The 22,873-nt window shown below is 49.2% G+C and overlaps 1 protein-coding gene across 3 annotated transcripts in view; it reads left to right on the top strand.

The window, feature by feature from the left end:
* Positions 1 to 599: 599 nt before the first annotated feature.
* The window catches only part of TNFRSF21 (TNF receptor superfamily member 21), a 35,044-nt gene continuing 12,770 nt past the window's right edge, over positions 600 to 22,873 (top strand). The window contains exons 1-3 of one of the 3 annotated variants that reach the window (XM_054279429.1): positions 600 to 689; positions 6,339 to 6,993; positions 8,680 to 9,177. In XM_054279429.1, the coding sequence (XP_054135404.1) occupies positions 636 to 689; positions 6,339 to 6,993; positions 8,680 to 9,177 (1,207 nt within the window). In that variant the 5' untranslated portion in view covers positions 600 to 635. Of the gene's footprint in view, positions 690 to 990; positions 1,710 to 4,480; positions 4,565 to 6,338; positions 6,994 to 8,679; positions 9,178 to 22,873 lie in introns of those variants that run through there. The other 2 variants (XM_054279430.1, XM_054279431.1) reach the window with 2 other exon arrangements.

Here is a 22,873-nt window from a genome sequence, read left to right as displayed (position 1 = left end):
ATAGGGCTCACAGCTTCTCTGGACAACCTGTGCCAGTGCTCACCACCCCTTTCGTGAAAAATTTCTTCCCTGTATGTCTGACATTGGACAACACGAAACACAAAACAAACAAAAGTCCTCCCGGAGATTTCACGGTGCCGAGCACCCACACCCCGCTGTGATTCCTCCGCGCCCGCTACCCGGGCACGGCTGAGCCCACCCCGACCCACAGCACGGGGGGTGCGGAGCGGCCGCTGTCCCCCGGCCGGGCCGGGCGATGGGCCCGGGGCGGGCGCTGTCCCCGCGCTGTGCCCGTCCCCGCGCTGTCCCCGCGCTGTCCCCGCGCCGCGGGAGGGCGCCCTGGCGCGCGGGCGGGTGACGCCACGGCCGGGCCCCGCCCCGCGCTGTCCCCGCGCGCCGCCCCCACGTGCGCGCCGCCCCCGCGGCAGAGCGCGCGCGGCGGCCCCGCAGCAGGGCAGGGCAGGGCAGGGCAGGTGGGAGCGCGGCTGGGCCCCCGCCCCGCCCGGCCCGGCCCGGCCCCGGCCTCGGCCCCGGCTCGGCCCCGGGCCCGGCCCGGCCCCCGCCATGGGCGCCCGGCCGCCGCCGGCCCCGCGCCCCGCCGCCTGAGGCAGCGCCTCGCCCGCAGCCCCGGCACCATGGGGGCCGCCGCGGCGGGCCGGAGCTCCGCCGGGTTCGCCGGCATCCTCGCGGTGAGTGTGCGGAGCGCGGGGATCCGTCCGTGCGTGCGCCGCCCGCGCAGCATCCGCGTGTCCGCGGCGTGGGTGGGGATGTGCTGGGGATGTGCTGCAGTGCGGGGCCGCCCGCCCGCCCGCGCCTCCTACCCCGCCCGGGGCAGCTCGGCAGCGGGGGAGGCTGTTCGGGTGCCCTGCTGACCCCGCTCCCCGTGTCGGGGGCCGTGCCGGGCTCCGCTGCGCCCTCCCCGGGGCTGCTGCCCGCCCCAGCCCCGCGTCCCGGCAGGGGACGCCGGCTGGGTGCGATATTCCCTGCGATATCCATCCTGCCCATCCCTACGTTAGCGCAGGCGGCGGCATCCCCCAGCCGGTGCTGTGCCGCTCACCCAGAGCTGAGCGGATCCTTGCTCCGCTCTCTGCGCTGCTCCGGGAGCTCGGCACTGGAGAGGGATCCATCCATCCATCCGTCCGTCTATCCGTCCCTCCCCTCCGCAGCCGCTTTTCTTGCCACCCTTTGGACAGGCAGTAAAACTCCCCGCTGCGAATGGCAGGCGGCTGCCCTGGTTTATCGCGGAAATGTTTTCCGGCAGCTTTATCTCCCCTTTTACCTGCCCAGGTAGGGCACTTCCCAGTCAGCGCTTTAGGGCTGCATCCCGTCTCTTTGGGGAGAGACAGTAATTCGGTGTGTCAGGCAGACGCCGCAGCTGCTGCGGCTGGGTTGTGTAACCGAGGAGAGCACTTGCTCTTGAACTCAAGGTGGATCTGAGCAAGCTGGCGCTGGCTCGACAGGAATCCGAGTAAACAACAAATAATCTGAAGCTGGAAGGGCATTAGCCGGGAAGCAGCCTCTGGAGGCGAAGGGGAGCTTGGCGCAGTGGCGGAGCACACGGGGTCCGTGCTCGGTGCTGGCTGGGCGCTCCCCAGGGCTGCATTCCCGCTGGGAGAAGCGAGCCGGGAGAAGCCTGAGCTTCTGCGCGTCTGGAAGATGAGATGCTGATGGGCAGTTTGAGATATGCGGCTCCAGCTGGGATCCTGGAGGTCAGTTGGGAATGGTGGGTGTAGAGGGAAGAGGTGGAAAAAAAGAGTGATGTGAAGGTGTGGGGAAATACAACAGCAATTTTGGGGCATGAAGCAAGACTCTGAGCAAATACACATGTATGTTACTTGTGCGTGTGAGTGTGTTCTCACTCCTGCATGTGGGATTATACAGGCAAGTCAAAATTCCCATTTGCTTGTGAGCTTGGGTTTTCATCTGATACCTTCAACATTTGTTGGGCATCTCCCTTTGGTCACACAAGGAGTTTGTGTCATTCCAGCCCGAAGGAAGTATGTTCAAGGGAAGTATGTTCAAATAGATAGCTTGTGGGTCTTTTACCAGCACAGCAATCCCGAATTTGCCTGGCTGCTGAGTTTTGGAGCAGTAGCAGCTTGGCAGCAGTTGTGTGGGGCTGGTGTTGGCTGTGATTTCACTTGCTTGGTGGATTTTTTGGGACCCCGCGGACTGCAGCAAGGTAGTTTCCACCATCTCCCCTACTACCCTTGCCTGGAACCAGAACAACATCACCTTACTCCAGCTTGGGGCTTTTGGAAAGCTGGGGGATTTCATCTGTTTGGAGTAGAACTGTGGCTGGCAGGGATGCTTCCGAGCTCTGGTCTGTGCTGGCTGCAGGGCTGGCTGCTGGGTTTTCCTTCATGGGGACCAGATGTTGTGGTGCTGCTGTTCTGGCTTGCTCCACTCCCTGTTTCACTCTTGAGATGGGTAAAGGAACTGCTGAGCAGTGAGTCCCAGACTCTCATTTCACAAACCCCAAACCAGCTGAAATAGCTGGTCATGTTGCAAGAAGCAGAAATCTGCCTTACTCTTCATTACTCTCCTTACAGGCAACTTTTTTGGGACTGAGTAATTTGATCCTTTTTGAAGTGATCAAGGCAGGACATTTTCTGTCTGCCAAATTACGGTAAAACTTCCAGACCAGTTTATTTGTCTTTCTGGTGTTTTTATGTGTTTATTTCTTTTACTTTAATGTTGCAAGCGCTTTCCCAGTAGTGTTGGCGAAGGGTGCAGCTGACCTCTGGGAAGGGCGGCAGGCAGTGCAGCTCATCCCCAGCCTGTGCCAAGGCAATGCCACAGAGCCAGCTGCCATTCCTACCAAATTCTGCTGCTTTTGCTTGGAAACCATTCCCAGAGTATCAGTTTAGCACTCTTGGTCCCTGCTCACTTGCAGGTCTCTGCCCCTGCTCTTCTCTACCAGTATCAAGTGCAGTTTGTGTTTTGGTTTTTTTTTAATTTTTTAAAAATTTTACTTTTGTTTTAGGTTTATTTCTGTGTTCCCACAAGTCTGGCAGCAGGGCAGCACTGTACACAACTTGAGATTATGACAGTCTCAGTGTTGCAGCATTTTAGGACACAAATTCCAGGACAGCAAGTTGATTCACCAACTTGCTGTTGGTGTTTTGACTCACTGTGCAGGTTTGGGTCCCTGAAGGAGATGCTGTATTCATCAAATCATAGAGTGGCTTTGGGTTGGAAGGGACCTTAAAGATCATCTAGTTCCATCACCCCTGCCGTGGGCAGGTTTGCCAACCGCTGGACCGGGTTTCTGAGGTGTTGGCAGCTGCATCCTCTGTGCACACACCAAGGCAGCTTGTGGCCCCTGAGAGCAGTTTCCTGTGCAGATTGCCCATCAGGTCTCCCTGCAGCACAGTTATTGAAAAAGGGTGATGGGAGCACAGCGCAGAGGCACCCTCTGAGGTGGAGACATCAGGCTGGGTGGGGCTGAGGTGGGTCATGCCCACACCAGCTGTGGGGTGCTGCTGCCTCCAGGGTTTGTTTGCAGCTGAACGTGGAGGTCCCTTTGAGTGTTTCCGGGTGTGGGGAGGTCAGAATGATGGTGTCCCCCAAACTGATCTGATTTCCTCACACCTTAAAGCCTTCATGTGCTGAAATAGGTGAAGGTGGCTGGGAGGTGCCTTTGCCTGTGTGGTGCAGGGTGTTGGTGCTGAGTTGGGGATGCTCTTTAGGCTTGTGGCCACCCTGTCCTGCTTGACCCTTTTGGAAAGGGGCCCCACCCCATTAAAAACCTTTGTTTGTTCCTGCATTGGGCACAGAGAGCATTGCTGAAACTGCTGAAACCAAGTCTGCTCTTTAGTGTTGTCTTGCACCCGTTCTGGTTTTTTTCTGTTTTTTTGTTACCCTGTACACTTCCTTTGGTACCAGAGTAATGAAATGGAGCGCAGTGGCTCAGCAGAGCTCACTTCATTACTTAGTTGCTTTTTTCACTGGAACTGGGAGTGTCAGCCAGAAAGCTCCAGGTCTGTGTGCTGCTGGGCAGCCCTGGGGGTGAGAGACCAAACCAGCAGATGCTCCTTTTTGCTGAGGATATCCTCCTGCTCCTGGCCTTCACTTTAAGAGACCTGGGTGCTGCAAAACCTGAGCAGATGGATTATTTTAGGTAGCAGAAATACCAGGCTGAATAAATAGCAGATGCTCAATGCTGCTTAGCCATCCCCCACTGGAACTTGCTGTTCTCCCTTGGAAGTGCAGCTCCCTTGGAAGCTGAAGATCTTGAGATGTTCAAAAATACCAGCACCACTTTTCTTGAGAGAGGGTTTAAAAAAAAACCTCAAAAAAGCCAACTCAAACCTAGTGCTATTAAAGGCTTTGGTTACCAGGGTGAGGGATGGGAAGATGCTGGAATGGAAGGAGGGAACCCATGGCACATGCTTGTAGCGGGGCTGTCCATGGGTTTCCCAAAATCTAGCTTGATACAGAGCAAGAAATCGGGATCTGAGACAGCAGCACACTCTCCTGGCAAGGCAGGAGAGCCACTGCCTGTCCTGCCTCTGCTGTCACCCTGTCACCCTGTCCTGTTCAACGCTGGCACTGGAGCAGGGTGAGTAACACAGGTGACCCCTGCTGCCACCTTAAGAGGCCAGTTTGCTAATTCAGGGATGCGTCATGGAGATTACAGGGGAGGGTGGCAGGTTTCCTTAGAGCCAGCTAAGCGCTTTGTTAAATCATGTCTTAGGGGAGGGGAAAAGTAAAATGCATCCTGTAAGCCTTTGCTGCCTGCCAGGGCAGCCCCGGTTTTTAATGTGACGTGCTGTAATTAGTCTAGCCGCTGCAGGATCCTCGGCAGCTCCTGCGGGCTTGCCTGCTTCTGCCTGCTCTGTAATTGCTGCTTCAGGGGCAGAAAACTAAATAAAAAAAAATTAAAATATTAAGTGTTTTGTACAAATCCCAAGCTGTAAATTATTTAGCAGGTGAAACAGAAATGTGCTGTGTGTTTCCAGGAAGTGAGAGACTGCACCAAAAACGATGCGGCGCAGCTTGCGGCTCTGCCGCTATGTGCCTTCTGCAGAGTCATGTTGTTGGGAACCTTTTTTATTTTTTTTTTCCTTCTGAATATATTCTTGTTGGCTGATAGCCCAGAATAGGTAGCAGAGCAAGAGGCGATGGATTGTATAACACAGCCAAGTGATTTATGTGCTTGGCTCTGCAGCTGAGCAGCATTAGGATCTCTGGTCTTTTTACTTTCAATGTAGAAAATGTTTGAAAATTCAAGGTAACAGTGACTTGTTCCCTCTGTCCCTCCAAACTTAGCCTGTGGCTGTTTAGAAATGTGTTTCCTATTACTTTGCATGCTGTATGAGGTTGTGTCTGCCTTTCTTTTGGTATGCCTTTTGTTCTTGCTGACTTATCTCTGCTGCTGTAACTGACATTAAACCCATGGACCAGAGGGCTTTTGGAGGAAGCAGATACTTCTTGGTAGATGGAACTTCTCTTAGGGATGGAGAAGCAAGGAATTAAGAAAACAAAGCTTTAGGATTGGAGGTCAGTAGAGAGAGATGGATTTATAGCAAAGCCCAGTTGCTTCCAGTTCAGTGTCTAAAAGCTGCTGTCCTTTTACCTGTGTCTGATGCAATGAGAAGCTGAATTACACCAGAGTTTCTTGAAGAGTGTAAAAATAGCACCAGGTTTTTTCTCCTGTTGCTAATGCAGCTGGTTTAGAGTGGGTTCAGATGTGGTTGGAGGCTCAAAGCAGAACATCCCTTGCGGTCTTGCCAAACCCAACACTTGCACTGGGTCATAAAAAATCGTGGAAAGGCAGAGGAGCTGAGAAACAGCCCAGAAACAGCCGCTAGCCTGGATTTCATCCTGGTTTGTGTTACTCAGAAAGGTAGCTATTTGAACAAGTGGAGATTAACAAATAGGGAAGGAAAGTTTTACAGGTCAGAGCTGCCATCTGCATGTGTTTCTTGTCTTGTCAGTGAGCGCCTGCCTCGTGCTGCAGCCTCTCAGCCTTGAAATGCAAAGCTGGTCTGAATTCTCCTGGGGTGGCCAGGTAGCACGTACTGCTGAAACACAATTAGCAGTATTTACCACCCTGGCAGGGTTGCAGTGTAAATGATTCTTAGTTTCACTGAGAAGTGTGGTGTCAAGTTTAAGCAATTATAATCGTAGTTGGGGATGTGTAAGGAGAGCGTGCTTCCACCTACTCTGCTTCCATTCCACTCCAGCCTTGCTGAAGTCCCTCCTCTGGCTGTAGTAACTTGTCCATGGTCCCACAGCTCTGGGACAGTCCGTGTGATCCTACAGGGGGTTGCTGACAGAGAGGGCTCCGTTTGCATGCAGTTGTTGGCTGATACCTCCTGTTTGTTTTCCAGCTGCTCATGCTCCTTGGCACCGCTGATGGTCAGTCGAAGCTGACCTCGGAGCAGAATGCCATCAGCCTCTCCCCTGGCAAGTACCGCCACCTTGACCGTGCCACCAACGAAGAGCTGACCTGTGACAAATGTCCTGCAGGAACCTACGTGTCTAAGCACTGCACGAAGAGTACCTTAAGAGAGTGCAGCCCTTGTCCAGACGGGACCTTTACCAAGCATGAGAACGGCATAGAGCGGTGCCACTCCTGTAGGAAACCCTGTGAACTGCCAATGATTGAGAAAACTCATTGTACTGCCTTGACTGACCGCGAGTGCACTTGCCTGTCTGGTACGTTTCAGACAAACGATACCTGCGTCCCTTACACGGTGTGCCCGGTCGGCTGGGGTGTCCGCAAGAAAGGAACCGAGACCGAAGACGTCAGGTGCAAGCCGTGCCCTCGTGGTACCTTTTCTGATGTGCCTTCTAGTGTGATGAAGTGCAAACCCTACACTGACTGCTTTGGGAAAAACATGGTGGTCATCAAGCCGGGGACGAAGGAGAGCGACAACATCTGTGGTTCTCCGGCGTCCCTGCCGAACACGGCTTTGACTTCATCGAGCACCGAAGCGGGTGAGCAGCCCTATGATGTTCCACCAACTGCTGATCTTCCCAAAGGTAATGTCCACTCCTGAAACACAGGTGTGGTTCTGACTGAGGGATTATGTTCTGCCTCGGTCAGGGTTGCTGTTAGGCTGTTAACAAACAACCTGGTTTAAAGCCTGAGTGGTGCTTCTGCTTCATGGCATCGGTTGCCCTCACTTGTATTAAATCACGTTTAATAACATTTTCACTGAGACTGCAGTCCTGATTGGACTTCTGACTGTCCTGCTGTTTGGGTTGAAAGGACATGGCTTTCCCCAGCCTCTTTTCCTGTCTCTGTATTGTGCTGGCACAAGTCTGTGTAGTTGTGGTGAACCTAGGTTGGGATGCAGCAGGAAAATCCCTGCAGTCTCCCTGCAGCAGGGAGATTTCTCCTCTGATGGATTCACTGGTTTAGTGCCTGTGCTTTCCTTGCTTCATTTCACTCTCTACTATGTCACAGTATTGGTTGAATGGGAATCATTGCTGAAACAGCCCTGCAGGAGCCTGGGCTGTCCTGTAACTTTTTCCTACAATCTCATAAGATTACTATGTGGAATTCCTCTCGCTTAATTGGAAGTGGCTTATCCTCACAGCCTTTATGGTGATGCCTTAGCTGTGGCTGGTTTCAGGGGTGATGTAGGGCTCCACTTAAGGTGGTATTCTGCACTCCTTGGAAAGCAGGTTCCCTGTAATGTCTGAAATGAGGCATTTTAATTAAAAAATGCAACTTTTGATGACCTTAACAGCTGAATTAGTAAATATAATAGCAGGGAAGTGTTGACAGTGGTGGCTTCCAGTGCTTCATCTTTGTTAGGTCTCAAAGCTTGCCCTGACATTGGTGTATCATTGGGAGTGTACAGGAGGGTGTTTCCTGAACTTTGAAATCAACTGTCGACAATTACGTAAAAGTTGAAGTGTTTTCCCTGTTTGTGTCCTGATTAGGGTGTTTTGAGTAACCAAACTGGGGGCAGAACCAGGAACAGACGAATACACCCAGTGTCTGTCTCAGCTGGGATGAGACACAGTCTGCAGAAGATGACTTTCCAAAGTAATCTGTAGGTTTTGCCACAGCAGCCTTTCTTCCTCTTCTCACCAGGCTTTGGCTCACATTTTGCATCTGGCTGGCACCTGAGAGGTGTTGGCTGATAAGGAGACTCAATAAAGATGGAAGGTAGCTCTTAGGGGGAAGTTTGGTTGCTTCAGAGACCTATTTTTTAGTTGATTCATCTGCAGCTGCTTGCAGGGTTAATAAAAAAGAGATTTTGCTTCCTTAACAAACCCAGTGGAGAGACATTAAGCCTACAAATTGTCATGGCTTTTTTGTGCTTTTAGTCCAAATACGAAATTCCACAAATGAGCTAAAATTAGCGTTCATAAACCTAAAAAGAGAAACCAACTCACTCAAAGTTGTTGGTTTTCTGAGAAATGCTGAATGTGGGACAAACACAGGCTGACAACATGCCTTTAGGAACTCATTTTTTGTAATAAGCTGCCTCTAGCCTTACCCAGCAAGGGTCGGTTTTACCTTGAAGCTCCCTCTGTAACCGTACCCATCTGTTCCCAGAGGCAAACCTCAACTTCACCTCTACTCTTTCTCGCTGCCTGGCGTTGGGTTTCTGTCTGCTGGCCAAGCCGATGCTCAGGCAGGTCTTAGCCCGCGATGTGATGCCATATCGCGTCTCCAGGGCCGTGACACTCAACTCTCCTCTCCTCCCGCAGGTCTGAAATCTTCAGTTCCCGATTTTGTCCCCTCTCCGGCGCCGCGCGCGTCCAGCAGCATGGTGGAGCGGGCGCGGTACTACAATGAGACCTCAGCCAACGAGACCGACAGCATTGGCGGGACCCTCATGGGCTCCAGCACCACCAGCCAGGCCCAGAGCTACCGGCACAAGCAGACCAGCCAAGCACTGGAGAAGCAGCCATCCCTGGAGATGATGGGGGGCGAGAAGCCGAATGTCCCGTACAGGCCCCCCCGGCGAGGCTCGCAGAACGTCCACCAGCACTTCGACATCAACGAGCACTTGCCGTGGATGATCGTGCTGTTCCTGCTGCTGGTCCTGGTGGTGATCGTGGTCTGCAGCGTCAGAAAGAGCTCACGGACTCTGAAGAAGGGACCCCGGCAAGATCCCAGTGCCATTGTGGAAAAGGCTATTATGAAAAAGTCCACCACCCCCACACAGAACAGGGAGAAGTGGATCTATTACTGCAACGGGCACGGTGAGCAGTTGTGACCGGGTGGGGTCCTCCCCACTCCAACCCAGGGCTGTGGAGGGGCCAGCCCCACAGCCAGTGACCTGTGGCTTTCCTCATTTGGTGGGTCTTGTAGTGAGAACAAAGCCCTCACAAAGCGTGGTTCCTCAGATGTTTCTTCATCCTTGGCTTCTCCTCCTTCTAGTTCCCATGGTGTGTCCCTGCTCCTGAAGGAAGGGTTAATGGAGGGAGTGTCACCTGCTTGCTCCAGCTTCTCTTCTTCTTCTTCTCACCCAGCTTCTCCAGCTTGTACCCTTCTTCCATTGGTAGAATGATTTTGAATGAAGGCACTTTTTTTCCCCATTTTCTTCTCTTCCTGCTTTTCTTCTGTTTCATATGGTCCTTATTTTCATCTGTGACTCAGGCATGGATCTGGTTGTCTTTCGCGTCGTCCTTTATCCTCTCATCCTTGTCTGTTTCTGGAAGGCTGAGTCATCCCCCACCTCTTGGCACTGCCTCAGTTTCAGTTCTTAGCCCTAAATCCCAAGTGCTGGCTTGTGTCCCAAGCCCTCTGTCCACACTGGAGCCAGAAAGGTTATCCTTAAAGGCTGAGTCGTGGATGTGTACAGCTCCACAAGTGTCATCAGGTCTGCCTGGACTCTCTTCTTCGTAGTGCTTTTTGTTCATTTAGTGGATGATTTGCTGTCGGCTCTCTGATGAGACTTTAAAGATGACATGTAATCTTCAAGTTGAAATTTTTAAAAATCAATTATAAACTAATGGTGGCATGACTGTGAGCACCAAGCAGCCAGGATCTCCCTAGTGGGATGTGCAGTTCTTCCTCTGCAAAGCTCCCATGGCAATTTTGACCTTCCCTTATCTTGTGCAGACTGACGAGTCCTTACTTACTTTGGGTTGACGTTGCTCAACCTTAAACATCCGTTCACAGTTAACCTTTAGAAAAGCACATTTAACAAGGGGGGGGCAGCAAACAAAGAATGGATTGAACAAAGATTTGAAGGTTTAAGAGAGATCAGTCCTTGATGAAAGTCATCCTTGAGTGCTCAAGTACAAAGCAAAGAAGGTTTTGAATAGGGCGTCTTCTGTCCTGTACTTTCTTCACCTTCCTGCTGATTAACAGACCTACACTTTGTTTGCCTTCATTAATTCATTTATACAACCAGTAAGATCTTGTTGGAATTGGTTTTCTGCCTTCTCTTGTGTTTATGTTGCTTATCAGTTTCCTTTTAACTCTTTTGTGTTCTTGGGCTGCAGTTTCTTAAACTTTTTTTCTGTTTCTGATAACTTGTTCCCGTAACCCTTGCACTCCATTGTCCCTAAAACCTGTGGCACCCAAAGCATGGTCCCTGAGACTGTGATGAGTGATCTGCAATGGCGTTACAGAACCTTATTAGACATCCTTGTTTGTGGGCAGTACCAGGAATACATGAGTTTGGCCATGATTCATAGGTCAAAAACGAGTAGTTGTTGCTAACTTGCAGTAACCCATTTCTCCAAGACTTTAATTACCAGTTGGTTGAATTTCTGATGCTTTCCTGTTTCTTGAAGCACCTCAGAGCAGGGCAATTTGTACTGGAAAAGGAATGCTCAAGTGCAGGAACCAGACCGTTCTGCTTTGAGTAGGTGCAGCTCTGGATTCTATCCTGGTGTTTCAGACCATGCTGAAGTACCTGTGCTGCAGCTGATCCTTCTGGAAGCCACCTTAGAGCTGCCTTTGTGGGCACTGCTGTGTGTTGGGTCACTAATCATTATTCAAGTTGAAGAAACCATGCAGGTAAGAGAAGGTTCAAGTGAAGAGGGATGGCCTGTTTTAACCCATTTAGATAAAACCTCACCTCCCAGATCTTGTCATCCTTTGGGAGACAGCGTGGCGTCATTCATGGGTCATTCTGTGCTTCCCAGGGTGAGTATTCCAGCCTTCTCTGTCACAAACAGCTGCATAAATTTCACAAGATCCTTGCTAAGTTTTCCCTTTGTCTTGGGAACTAAGCTGGGTGTAACAGCAAAACCACACTTAAGTGATAAACCAGCATGGTGTGATTGAACCTCTCCAGTGTGGAGGTGAATGGTGCCGTTACTCCCAGTGATTCCTGCAACAGTCACGCAGGTTCCCTTTGACACGGCCAGCTTCGTGACTTCCTCCTGCCACCACATGTCCTCAGATGAACTTTGTGCAATAAAGGCAGGCAAACAGGCACAAACCAATTAATGCTTTCTCTTGCTTTTAGTGCAAACCAAATCGTGTTGCACTAGCTGGAAGGGCCTTACTCATTAGCTCTTACATGGTGGTGCTTCTCTGTCATGTCAGATATGGAAATTCTTCTCCTCTGCGGTGGAGCATAAATCCCTCTCCGCCTTTCTTGTTGAAATGTCTGGCTCTTAAGACTGTTTACTTGAGAGGAGAGGTGTAGTGCCATAAAGGAATTGACCTTTTATTTAATAACTGTCTGTACAGCTGAGATATTCTGCAGAGCTGCCATGTCATGGCTTAGCTTTCTGCTGCTCCAGCAGTGTTTGTTCCCAAATCATGCTTCATCCTGAAGCAGCATTTCAGACAGGGGTAAGTTTAGTCAGGAACAAACTTCAGGCTGTTGCAGAGGGGAAATCTTTCCTCTCCTGTGCTGCTGTGTGGATCCCTCCATGGTAGGCTACCAGAGCAAAGCCTCCTGAGATGTGAGGACCACAGCTGCTCCCCAGGTTCAGGTGGCAACCTGGTTTGTGGTTGCACTGGCTGTGTAGAGGGCAATCAGAGTGAAAACTATCTTTGTGGCTGGGGGTGAAGCCCCTGGGCTGGGTGCTGGCAGTGCACCCACATCTGTATGACCTCCATCCAGAGGTTGGCTGTCACGCCAGCAAGGGTCTGGGGTGTGTTTATTGCCTGTTTGTGTAGCTCTTGCAAACAGTCTGCCCCCATTTGTTCCTAGTTTACCATCTCCTCCCTCCTAATCCTTTCAGTAAACAGCCTTAACCTTTGAAAGGAAAGTCTGGGTCTGACGCAGGCACTGGAGCCTCTCCTCAGAGGAGCTGTCCTTGGGCTCCTGCCCTCACTGGCAACTCCATTAGCCTCCCACGGCACCAGGTGGGCATCCAAGGCTTTCCCTGTTTGGGGGATTTTATTATTGATTTCTCCAAGGCTGTGGGTGCTGGTGAAGTGTGGACAGGGTGGCACTAGCACTGCTCGGTGCTGGAGCAAAGACATGGCACTGTGGTTGGGCTCCTTAAGGAAGAGGAGGGGTTTAGGGTGGAAGCAGGGACTAAAACTCTTCCCCAGTTCCTGAAGGGACTGAATTCCTGAATTGTTTAAATAATTGAGATAGATGTGTGATCCTGATCAGCAGTTGTTGTCAGGAGGAGGTTCACTTGTCCTCATGTCCCCATGAGCTGGTATCTGTGCCCTGTCCTCTCTCTGGTTATAATACATGCCTTAAATAACAGCTCAAACATAAAAATAGAAGTAGCTTGGGAGGCTGGTGTTAGAACTACACCCATGTCCTGAGCATGGATATGTTCCAGCCTAGGCAGCAAATGCCAGTGCTTCTCACTGGATTAAATGATTCAGAGGTCTGGGAAGACCTTGCAGTGACTAATGGCCTGAGTTAGCAGCCAGCCTACCTCCCATGTCTGTCCTTGCATCCATCCTCACAATAGGGGCTGTCCAGAGAGAGATTGAGAAGGTAGAACAGTGTAGCTGTGGCTGGAGAAGCTGGACCTCTTGCTGGCTCAGCTGGCTCTTACTTTGCAGCCCTACAGATAGAAATCCAACAGTTGACAGTTTGTCAAAGCTTTCCTGAGAAATTATCCACGTGGTGCCTGAGTGACGTGGGTACAGGGCTGATAGGGCTCTGTGGTTTAACCTTGTATGTATGACTTCTTTCTTTTGGAGGATCAAAAGCAGCCTACACACTAGGCTCATGCCTTTATTTTACCAAATACCCATTTCCTTTCTTCTACCACATACCCATTTCTTTTCTTCAGACATTTCCAGAGGTGAGAAAATGGGTTTGCAGGAGCCTTTCAATAAAAGCTGAGAATTGGAGCTTGTCTCTCAAATGCCGTTTTGCCATCATGCCGAACATGAGGGCTTGAATTCTTTTTGCAGAAATTGCTGATATTGTTGCCTTTGGCTTTCATCCATTTAGTAGCAGAGGGTCAAAGACAAAGACTGCAAAATGTTAGGGTAAAACCTGTGTATAGAAGCAGCTGTCTGAAATGATATGCCAGGAAGCAAGAAAAGAGTTTGGTGATTTTTTGTTTTTTGGAGTTGAAAGACTGAAGACTAGATCTTGGCAGTGCTGGCCTGGCATGAGATGCCACTTCCCTTTTATTTTTCTTCAAGTCTTGTAATTGCCCATTATTGCAGTGGGTGGTGAGAGCAAAGCCAGGAAGCCTCTGGTTAAATAATCAGAGAAATTAACTGTTCTGCAAAAGCTTTTTGCAGCTGGGGTGGAGCTGAGGCTTAACTGCATGTAGAAGAGCATGTGCTTAAAATGGCTCAAAATCAAAGTGGGAACTTGAGGTGTGATGCTGGAGAGATGGTGAGTGCTGGGATTTGGGAGTCTTGGTTTGTCAGTTGTCAGCAAATTAAAGGCCAGGATCTTTTTGGTTGGTAATGTTTAGGGAGTAGTCCTTGGCTTGTGTGCTGATTGCTGAGGGACCAGGGCTGGGCTTGAGCTTGGTCTGCTCCCAAGGAAGTCCCTGAGGGTGTTGAAGGGGGACCACATCTTGTACCTTGGAGAGGCTGATGCTGTACTGCAGCTCCAAAGCGTTCCCACATGAATATAACCAGTGGGGCGTGGGGACAGCAGGGTCATTGCAGGCTGGTTCTCAGATGGAATCAGGTGCTCGTTTATGGTTAGTTGCAAGATGCTTATTGAAGTAAAATTACATGATTCTTTGCAAGAGACAGCACATTAAGGTTATGTGTGGGCTTTTTAAGTCAGTCTTTTCTAGAGATCCATCACCTAATGAAGGGAAGCAAGTGCATGGAAACAGTCCAGCTGAGGGTGTTATTCCTCAGGCCTATTTAACTGCTACTCTGAATAAGGAAACTGCTGCAGACTTAGCATTTGCAGGTCTATGGGGTGACACTGAATGCTACTTTAGGACCCCTTCTTAGTGCTTGTGTGGATAAATGAGATGAAAGCTGCTTAGTGTAGAGGGTTTTTTTGGTAGAGGTAGTTTTCCCTGGATCAGCTCCTGAACAGGTCCCAGCAGGTGGCAAAAGGATCACACTGGGCTGGGTAAGGATGGAGGAGCTGCTGTGGAAGCTGCTGGGCAAACAAACAATCTTTTCAAACAGTAAAGCTTCACCAGCCTCGAACTGTGGTGGCCTTGATGTTTTGTGCCCAGGCCACAGGTAGGGCAGAGATGCCCAGAGCATCTCAGGAGGGCAGGTGTGCCCATTGTTGCTGACATAATTCGGTAACTGCGGCTACGCCTGGAGAGGAGCAGCCCTGGGCTTGTGTGCAAAGCCTAATACAGCTCTGGCAGGCAGAGCATGAGATGAGGGATTGATGTCTGTCCACCTGCCAAAACAGAGAGGCAGAAGGTGTTGTGTTGTTTTTGTTTTCCAAAGCAGTCTCTCCTGTGGCATCTGCAGCTTGATGATGTACAGATGATTGCTGCTCCTCTGATGACAGCCTGCCCACCTCCGCAGGGAGAGACCCAGGCAGAAGGGGAGCTGCTTAAATTGGAAGAGGCAGGAATGTGCTGGGCACCACAAGGAGTATGGATGCTCCCTCACTGCAGCTTGTTCTGCTGCATTTCATGCTGTGTTTGCTCCTGCACGGGCACAATGCTCTGCTTCGGGTGGGATGGAGCATCTCTTCATCTGCAGCACAAATCTCTGCCATGTGAGTGTTGGGGTGGCATCTGACAAGTTCAGAATACTGTCTTCCTCAAACCACTCAGTGTAAAATGTTGCTCAGGTTTGCCCAAAAATCATTTTGTCCTTTTGGGAAGCTATGTGATTTCCAAAGGGCATATGCAAGAGCTGACCAGGGCTTCATGATGAAAGGGAGCCTTGGAAAGTGCAAACGTGGGAGGCTGCTGTTCTGCTTAGAGAGGAAGAAACCTAATAATGTGCAGGTTTTATCATCTCCTGTTCCTCAGCCTTATTGCATTAGCACTAAAGACTGGTGCTTGATCACTTTTAATGTGTGTTGCTATGTGAGCTCTCTATCTGCAGCATGTACAGGGCTGTGAGGAGCTCCTCTTGGAAGCTGGAACATTTGTTCCCAAATCTGCTTCAGAAAAGGAAACCCAAATTATCCAATGGTCAAAATTCCTGGGTGGCCCTTGTATTAATTTAATGAGGGATTGGGATTTGTGCCTGCCCATTAAGGTGTAGAGCTGAGTGTGGGAGGCAGGGCAGCTCTGCAGGAGAGGATTGTCCTTGTAGAAAACCACTCTGAGCCTGGGGTGTTTTTGCCAAAAACCCGACACTGGTTTCAGTGCTGGGAGGGCTGTGATTTCTCACATCAGTGAGGCTCTCACACATCACTCCTCAAATAACAAGGTTGGGTTTTTTTTTGTTTTTTCCTTGCTCTTCAAGACTGGGAGATAAAAAAATGCAGGAGGTGAATTTAATCCTCGGGTTGGCATCTGTGGGTGTCTGGATATTTATATGGCTCTGGCTGTGGCAGTGTGTGTGCTCAGGGTTACCAGCTGTCCCAGAGGGTTATAATGAAGATTAACTCTGCAAAAGCCATTTAAAATTTAATAATTACATGAAATACTTATGCTGGCCATTCTCATGCAAACTAAAGCAAGAGCAAGTTCACTCAGCATGTCCCTGGTGTAGCATCCTGTGGTGGTGGGCAGGAGTTCAGATGGGTCCCAGGAGGGTTGGACCAAGGGGGTGTTAGAGATGTGACTTCCACATAATGTATTGGGAAAAGAGGTCTTGTCTCATGATGATTTTCAAATTCCCAGTTCATAAACATGTTCATAACTGCATGTGGCTGATCACAGACCTCTCTCCACTGTCTGCTTTGGTTATTTTCCAGAAAACTTGTGGGAAGTGATTGTTAGAAGTCCCTTTCTGCCTTGCAAGATTTTCAGTTTTGTCTTTGAAAAAAAACCCAACAAACTCCAAACGCACCATTTTGTGGTTTGTTGCCCAAACAGCTCTTGCTAAGGATATGAATCACTGGGTCCTGGGAGGGTCTGATACCAACACTGTCCTTCATAGTTGGGAAAACTGTTCTGTCACTAACAAATCCTCATGAGTGTCCTTTCCAATGGTCTGACAAAAAAACTAGAGATCATGTAGTTTCTAACCCCCTGCTGTTGGTAGGGATGCCACCCCCTAGAGCACATTGCTCAGAGCCTGTCCAACCTTGAACGCTTCCAGGGGTGGGGCAGCCACAGCCTCTCTGAGCTGCCTGTTCTGGGGGCTCACCACCATCACAGGGAAGAGTTTCTTCCTTATGTCCAGTCTAACCCTGCCTTCTTTCAGTTTTAGGCCATTCCTTCTTTTCCCCTTGTGCTGTCACTACATGCCCATGTTCAAGGTCCCTCTCCAGATCTCTTGTGGCCCCTTTAGATACTGGCAGGCTGCAGTAAGGTCACCCTGGAGCCTTTTCTTCTCTAGACTGAACAAACTGTCTTCTTACGAGAATTGCTTCTGCCACTTGACCATTTTTGTGGCCTTCTCTAGACCTGATTTAACAGGTCCACATCCTTTTTGTGTCGGGGTCCCCAGAGCTGGACACAGCACACCAGCACCTCCAAGTCCTTGGCAGAGGTGCTCTCAGCCCCTTCATCCTCCCGCCTGTGCCAATACTGGCGATTGTCCTGACCCAGGGTGGAGAACTTGGCACATCTTCAGACTTCCTCATCTAGGACCTGAAGTATATTTTGAGTGGCAGGGAGAGGAATTGAGTTTCCAATAACTTACCTTTTATGGCAGCGATTAGTGGAATTTTTGCATCTTGGAAAGGTATTTGTGTTGTGCACTTGGGATTTCCAAGTCCTGGTTTGGTTGAGCTGTGGTGTCTTGTCAGCTGCAGTGTGAATGTGCTGCATCCTGGCTATCTTGTGCAGGCTCTCAGTGTGTGCTCAGACATAAAAATAGGCTGCTGTGGCTGTGTTTCACATGAGTCAGGAGCATATTTGGAGGAGGGAAGTGGGCTGAGCTCAGGAGAAGAGCTGGCTTTGCAGTGATTCGGAGCTTTTATCTGGGTGTAGGGGAGGGCTGCATCACTGTGGTTTTTCTGTCTGACTTGTGTGTGCCCTTGGGCTGTGCTCTCTCTCTGTGATGCTTCATCCAGCCTGCCTGTCACAGTCAGGATGTGTCACAGCATGTGGTGCACAGATTAGTATTGCCCATCTCTGGAATACCTCTGTATGTAGGTGGTAGAAGCTCCAGGTGCCCCAGCTCAGATTGGCACTGAAATGGTGGAGGTCAGTTCCCCCAAGTGTTGTGGGTGAACTGGTGGGACCTTGTCCCTGGTGATGAAGGGCTGGAGCATGGAGTTTCCTGAAATCCAGCCTTTCATGAAGCTGTCTCTGGAACCTTGGGCTGCTGAGCTGCTCGCTCCATGGGACTCTGTATGCCAGAGGTCCTGTGAGATCTCCTAAATTTTCCTTCCCAGCTGTATAAGGCACTTACAGAACTTGAACTGATGTTGTGTTAGTCCTTTTCTATGCACTGTGTCCCTTCATTACTAGTGGGTTGAAGGACACTTGGCTTGGAGGGGCTCTGACCATGAGGTTTCCCCTTAAAGGTGGCATTTTCTTGAGGAGCACTCTTATGAAAAGTGTTGTTAGACTTGAGCTCTGAGAATGAAACAACGACATTGTGAGAGGGTGGGGAGAGGAAGGAGCCTCTGTGGCTGTGGTTTGACTTCTCTGCATCTGCTGTTGGGTGTGGGGCAGCTCTTCCTCTGCTCTTAAGTTTGCTTGAAGTTGTGAAAAAATAATAGCAGAGCAGAGAAATGGTGCCTTGCAGGTGCTGTGGGTGACCCTGCCAGCACTGCTGGTCACAGCCCTGCACCAGGCTGGCTCCTTGCCCTGCTTGAGGCCAGATGATGCTGAGGAACTGGGTCCGTGTCCAAACTGCAAACAGCACGGTTTGGGAGGCCAGTGAGGCTTGTCCAGAACAAGGCATTAAGGCTCAGCCAAGTCCCAAGTGCGTGTTTGATGACCACCTTGGTGACGTGGAAGGACTGATTGCTCTGTCTACATCAAACTGTTCCGCAGCGAGGCGGGGCACTTCTAAAGGAGCAGGAAGTGGATGGGAAAAATCTTGAACCAGATTCAAAACAAGCAAGTGGAAGTCACTGAATAAACTGAAATGGTGTTTATGGGGAAGATGAGACAGAGGTGAGCAGTGTCCAGAGGAGGGAAGTAGAGCAGGTGTGAAGGGGATGGAGCACAAGTCTGAGGAGGAGCAGCTGAGGGAGATGGAAGCGTTTAGCCTGGAGAAAAGGAGGCACAAGGGGGACCTTATCACTCTCTGCAGCTACCTGATAGGAGGCTATAGAGAAGTGAAGGCCCTGCTTCTCCAGGAAGGTGCTCTCTTCAGCTCAGCATCTTCATAGATGAACTGAAGGGAGAACCTTTCTGGAGAGGCAGGACTTGTGTTTGCTTGTGCCACTCTGGAGGCATTTGTTCATTTCCAGACTTGTCTCCATTTGTTCCAGTTTGCCCTGGCTGTAGATGTGCCTCCTGGTTGTGCCTGTGTTCCCATGTGTGTGCATACTCCCTTGGGCTCCCCACTGGCCTGTGCACAGCATCTCGGCCTTGTCCTGGCTTGAAGGTGTGGTTAACACCACCTTAAAATATTAGGGGGATACATGGTGTAACCCAGCACAGCATTTAGAGACTTTCAGTGTTAAGATACTGACAATTGACATGCCACCTGCTCAGGTACCTAAGACATGTGTGAATGTCCTGGCTCCTTCAGATCTGTCCTTTCCTTTTCTGGGCTGGAAAATGCAGCTCAAAAATACAGCTCAGCTGGATGCAACTGTGGGTGTTCCTCTTTAATTCCATTGTCTGAGGCGTGAGCAAAGCTGGTGATCAGTGGTGATGGTTCCTGACATGGTGATGGAGAAGGGTGGAGCTGTCTCCCACTTTAGCAGCAGGATGGTGACAGCTCTCCTAGGCTGTTCCTGTAGCCTGTGGTGAAAAAGGAGGACGACTCAGGCTGCGGAAAGCTTGGAGCAACTTTAGCATAGCACCAACATGGCTGTGAGCAGCCTCACATGGCAGGCATAAAACGTGTGGGTTAAAGCACCATCTCTGCTGAGCTTGGCCATTTTACTTGGGGTTGCTGTGGTCTGGAGGTCTTTGAGCACCATATCCAGCCCAGCTGTGCAGATGGGCATGGTGGGAGAAGGTCCACATAGTTCAAGGAGAAGGAGAAGATCCAGCACCTGTGGTGGAGCTGGGATTTTTGTTCCAGTTTGTAGGACTTCTGGAAATATGGAAGTAGTAGGATGATAAACTTATTATGAGTATTTTATTTTAGTGTGAGCAGTAATACTTGGCAGTGTGCATCCGCAGCTTGTCATGTAATGGCTTTAATCTTATTTTTTGAGAGCAGAGGGAGCAATGTTTTTCTTACTGACTGGAGCCAAATCTGCACTCTTGTCCATATCTCTTCATATCTCTCTGGGTTTTGTTTGCACAATATTGTAGTGGATGTAGCGAACATATGGGCCTTAAATTCATTTAATAGTTGCAAGAAAATGAGTTTAAGGTTCTTATAGTGTTAAGGTAGACATTTCCAAATTCATTTTTAATGGAACATTTGTTCTCCAAAGATTATTACGCACCATTAAGTCCTCAGCTGCCTGGTGTGTTCTTGTGCCCAGGGATGTTATAGCCAAGGGACATAAACATGTTTATGGGCCCAATTTATTGAACGGTGAGATTAAATATACTAAACTTGAAAATGTCAGTAGAAGCATGAGCACTTTGTCATAAATCCTGAGTGAGAACATTTGGACATAAATGTCGTGCTGCCGCATAAAACCAGTGCAAATCAAGTTGTGAGCAGCTGAAAACTTCTCTCACCAGTACAGCAGTTGTAAGCACTGGGATTTGTCGGCATGAAATATGTCCAAGGGAGCAGGTAGTATATGGGTTTTTCCTTTTCTGGGCTGACTAGATGTTCCACATGGGGATCATAAACCAGCACATTATGTTTTAATGCTTCTATGTGTTTGATGTGCATGGGAGTGGGTGTGGGCAAAGCTCCCATGCCCAGCCATAGCTCATTGTCTCACTGCAGGGCAGCACTGGCAGGGAGACCTGAGGCTGCTCACTTGATATGTGTGAGTGCATTAAAAAATGGGCAGCATTATCTCTCTCATTCTCTCTGTATGTGTGTGTGTATTTATATATATATATCAAAGCAAAATAATTGCTGAATATGTGAGCAAAGAAGCTCTGCAAGATTTATACAGTGAGATAATGACTTAAATGCTCTCTCTATATATACCTCTATATATATATATCTATATCTCAGTGCATAAGTTATCTATATATATCTATATATGGATATATAATAGTACCACACGTGATTATCCCTTATTATCTTGATGCACAAGCCTTAGAGAGCTTTTTCTACCCTTGTGTTCATGGATTTTTACTTTTTTTATCCTCTGGATTGAGATAAAATCAAGCAGTGCTGCATGAATCAGGCATTTTGCTGCTTTTGTGCAAAAAGCAGTTGGGTTTTCTGCTTTAAAGGACCTGACTGCAAACCTGAGTTGTCATTTGGGCTTCTTACCAACCCGGGTGTGTGATATCAGAAGGCACAAGGGCTTGGCTGCCAGTGTGGTCTGGGCTGCCTGCACAGCCAGCCTGGATGCAAAGTCATGGAGGAAGAGGAATTTGGGATTTGCCTGGAAGCACACAGCTCAGTCCCTTGGACTGAGGGCCACTGGGTCTGCATTTGAGTGATGGGAAGCAGTAACGAAACCAGGCTTAATTCCTGCTGCTTTGCTGTGATGCAATGTGCACCAGTATCTAATGAGCTGAGTCACATCAGTCACTCCACAATAAATCCCAGTGGCTGGTTCACAGCCTTTTCTCCATAGTTAGAACCAAGCCCTGTGGTTGGCTTGGGTTTTTTGGGTGGGCTGCATGCCCCATGCTGGGCTGGTGGGCCAAGCTTTTCTGGTAGGAGAAGCCCCAGCTCTCACAACTCCATGTGAGATGGCACAAGCACGTGTGTGTGTGGTAACAGCTGGGAGGGAGCTGTGTGGTTGTGGTGGGAGGAGGGCGGGGAAGTACCAAATGTGGTTTGCACTTTGGTGTTCCTGATTTAGAGCATCTTTAGCACTGTCTGTGGATGCTCCAAGAGCTGTGGGCTCTTGGCTGTGTTATCTAGTTTGGAAGTGAAAACTAAGGTCCATATATAACTGACTTGATAAGCTTTCCTTAAGTGAGAAGAGGTTTGGTCAAAAATATCTTTGTGAAGCTTTATAGGTTTTTACATACTTCTTTTTATATAGGCATATGTACATATAAATGTAAAATACCTATGTTATATATAGAGATATACAGATGTATAATATATACACAGATACAAATACATTAAAAAATACATCAAGCTGAATAGATACTTTTAGAGGGTGTGTGTATATTGTATTGGGTTTTTGTGGTCAGGTTTTGGTAGTGGGGGGGCTACAGGGTAGCCTGTGAGGAGCTACCAGTAAAGTTAAACTGATTTCCCCAAGCTGAGTCTGGTTTGCCAGTGACAGTCACTGGTGAGGAATTTCTCCCTGCCTGTATCTTGACCCACGAGCCTTTTGTTATATCTTGTTATATTTTCTCAGGTGAGGAAGGCACGTGTAGAACAGCTTTGGTGGGCATCTGGTGTCCAGGCCATATACATATATGTGCACACATCTTTATAAAATATCTGTGAAATACATAGGTACAAAAATGTCTACTGTATATACGTATGTGTATATACACATGCATGTGTATAAAAAAGGATGCCTATATCAGTCTGTATAGTTTCTATAGATTTTTTTTTGTATGTATATATTTGGCTATATCAGAACTGTGAACTGAAGGTGCAGTGGGAGGTTTTGGTGCAGGTTAAACTGTCTTAGAAAGTGTTAAATTTTAGCCAGCTGGAAAAGCTCCAGCTATGATATTCTTCTGTAAGCAGCTATTTTTGCTGTTGTGCCTGCAGAGGGAAGGAGAAGTGCTCCCTGTAGCCATGGGGGCACAGTGGCTCGGGAGGAAACCCGAGGTGTGATTATCTCTCTGGAAAAAGTGAGTTTCTTTTTGTAGCTCACAGATGATGACCCTTCAAGTTGCTGTTTGAAACAAGGTGTTGCTCAGCTTGATAAAACAGGGTTAATTAGTTGTTTTGGAGGAGATATGGCTTTATTTGAATCTTTGACTCTTGACCTGTAGTAGATTCAAGGATAAGTGTGCTGTTTGCATTGCACCCTGACCTACACAGAGAAAACCCTCACGGTCTTGAGCCAGGATATCTCAAGTGCTTTTCTAGGGGAAATTCTGCCTTTTTGCTCTCTGGTTTCCTACCAGATCTTCATTCACCCAATGCTTACCTGGCACAGAGTCTCCCACCTCATGACTGAGTCATCCTGCCTGTCTGCACTGGAAATGGCTCTGAATGCAATCCTAGCTGCTGTATGCACTTGTTATGGAAATACTCATCTTTATAGAGGTGCTTTGGTGACTCACCTCTTAATCCAGCTCTTTTTCA

This window comes from Melozone crissalis, unplaced genomic scaffold (genome assembly GCF_028551555.1).
Source record: "Melozone crissalis strain CALT ecotype California unplaced genomic scaffold, PUWL_Pcris_2 ptg000027l_1, whole genome shotgun sequence".
Lineage (NCBI taxonomy): Eukaryota > Metazoa > Chordata > Aves > Passeriformes > Passerellidae > Melozone > Melozone crissalis.
Note: the sequence above shows the minus strand (reverse complement) of the source record. Positions and strands in the feature narration are given on the sequence as shown.